The sequence below is a fragment of the Penaeus monodon genome, chromosome 34, assembly GCF_015228065.2.
Source record: "Penaeus monodon isolate SGIC_2016 chromosome 34, NSTDA_Pmon_1, whole genome shotgun sequence".
NCBI classification, from domain to species: Eukaryota; Metazoa; Arthropoda; class Malacostraca; order Decapoda; family Penaeidae; genus Penaeus; species Penaeus monodon.
In genome coordinates, this window is record NC_051419.1 from 33,261,023 (window position 1) to 33,261,559 (window position 537).

General features: G+C 25.7%; 1 protein-coding gene across 1 annotated transcript in view; it reads right to left on the minus strand.

Annotated features, from left to right (window-relative positions):
* Positions 1 to 63: 63 nt before the first annotated feature.
* The window catches only part of LOC119594491 (mpv17-like protein), a 3,331-nt gene continuing 2,857 nt past the window's right edge, over positions 64 to 537 (minus strand). The window contains exons 5-6 of the mRNA XM_037943524.1: positions 425 to 495; positions 64 to 245 (exon numbers count right to left, since the gene is read on the minus strand). Coding sequence (XP_037799452.1) covers positions 114 to 245; positions 425 to 495 — 203 coding nt within the window. The 3' untranslated portion in view covers positions 64 to 113. The remainder of the gene's footprint in view (positions 246 to 424; positions 496 to 537) is intronic.

Sequence of the window (537 nt, forward strand, 5' to 3'; positions counted from 1 at the left end):
TATTTTTGCATTGACAAGTTGTGAGAAGGATATTTATAAATATAGGAAATTTATACGTCTGCACTTAATAAAAGTAATTTATTTATTTACTTACTTTTACTACAAAATTTACATTATTGTCGCTTGTACCAACATATAAAATTGCACCATAAAAATGTACATGCACCAAGGAAAAGAACTCTCATTGAATTGGGCATCAACCAAAAATTTAGAGCCATTGCAGGCAACCAAAAGACACAACCACTCTGAAATAGAAAAGCAGTATTATTACAAAAGATAACATAATTGAAAATGAGCATACTTGTAAGTAACCATAAATATATTTACATGAAGAATACAGATATATATCACAATTATATGAATAATGAAATTATAATAATTATTATAATAAGAAAAAATATATATACATGTATATAAAACTTACAATAAATGTTGGTATATACTTTTTCTTACACTCCTTGAATATATCCTCCTGCCCCTCAAGTAAACTCATCCCTGTAAAATTTTTAACTTTGAAATATGGTGCTTTAAAAATAT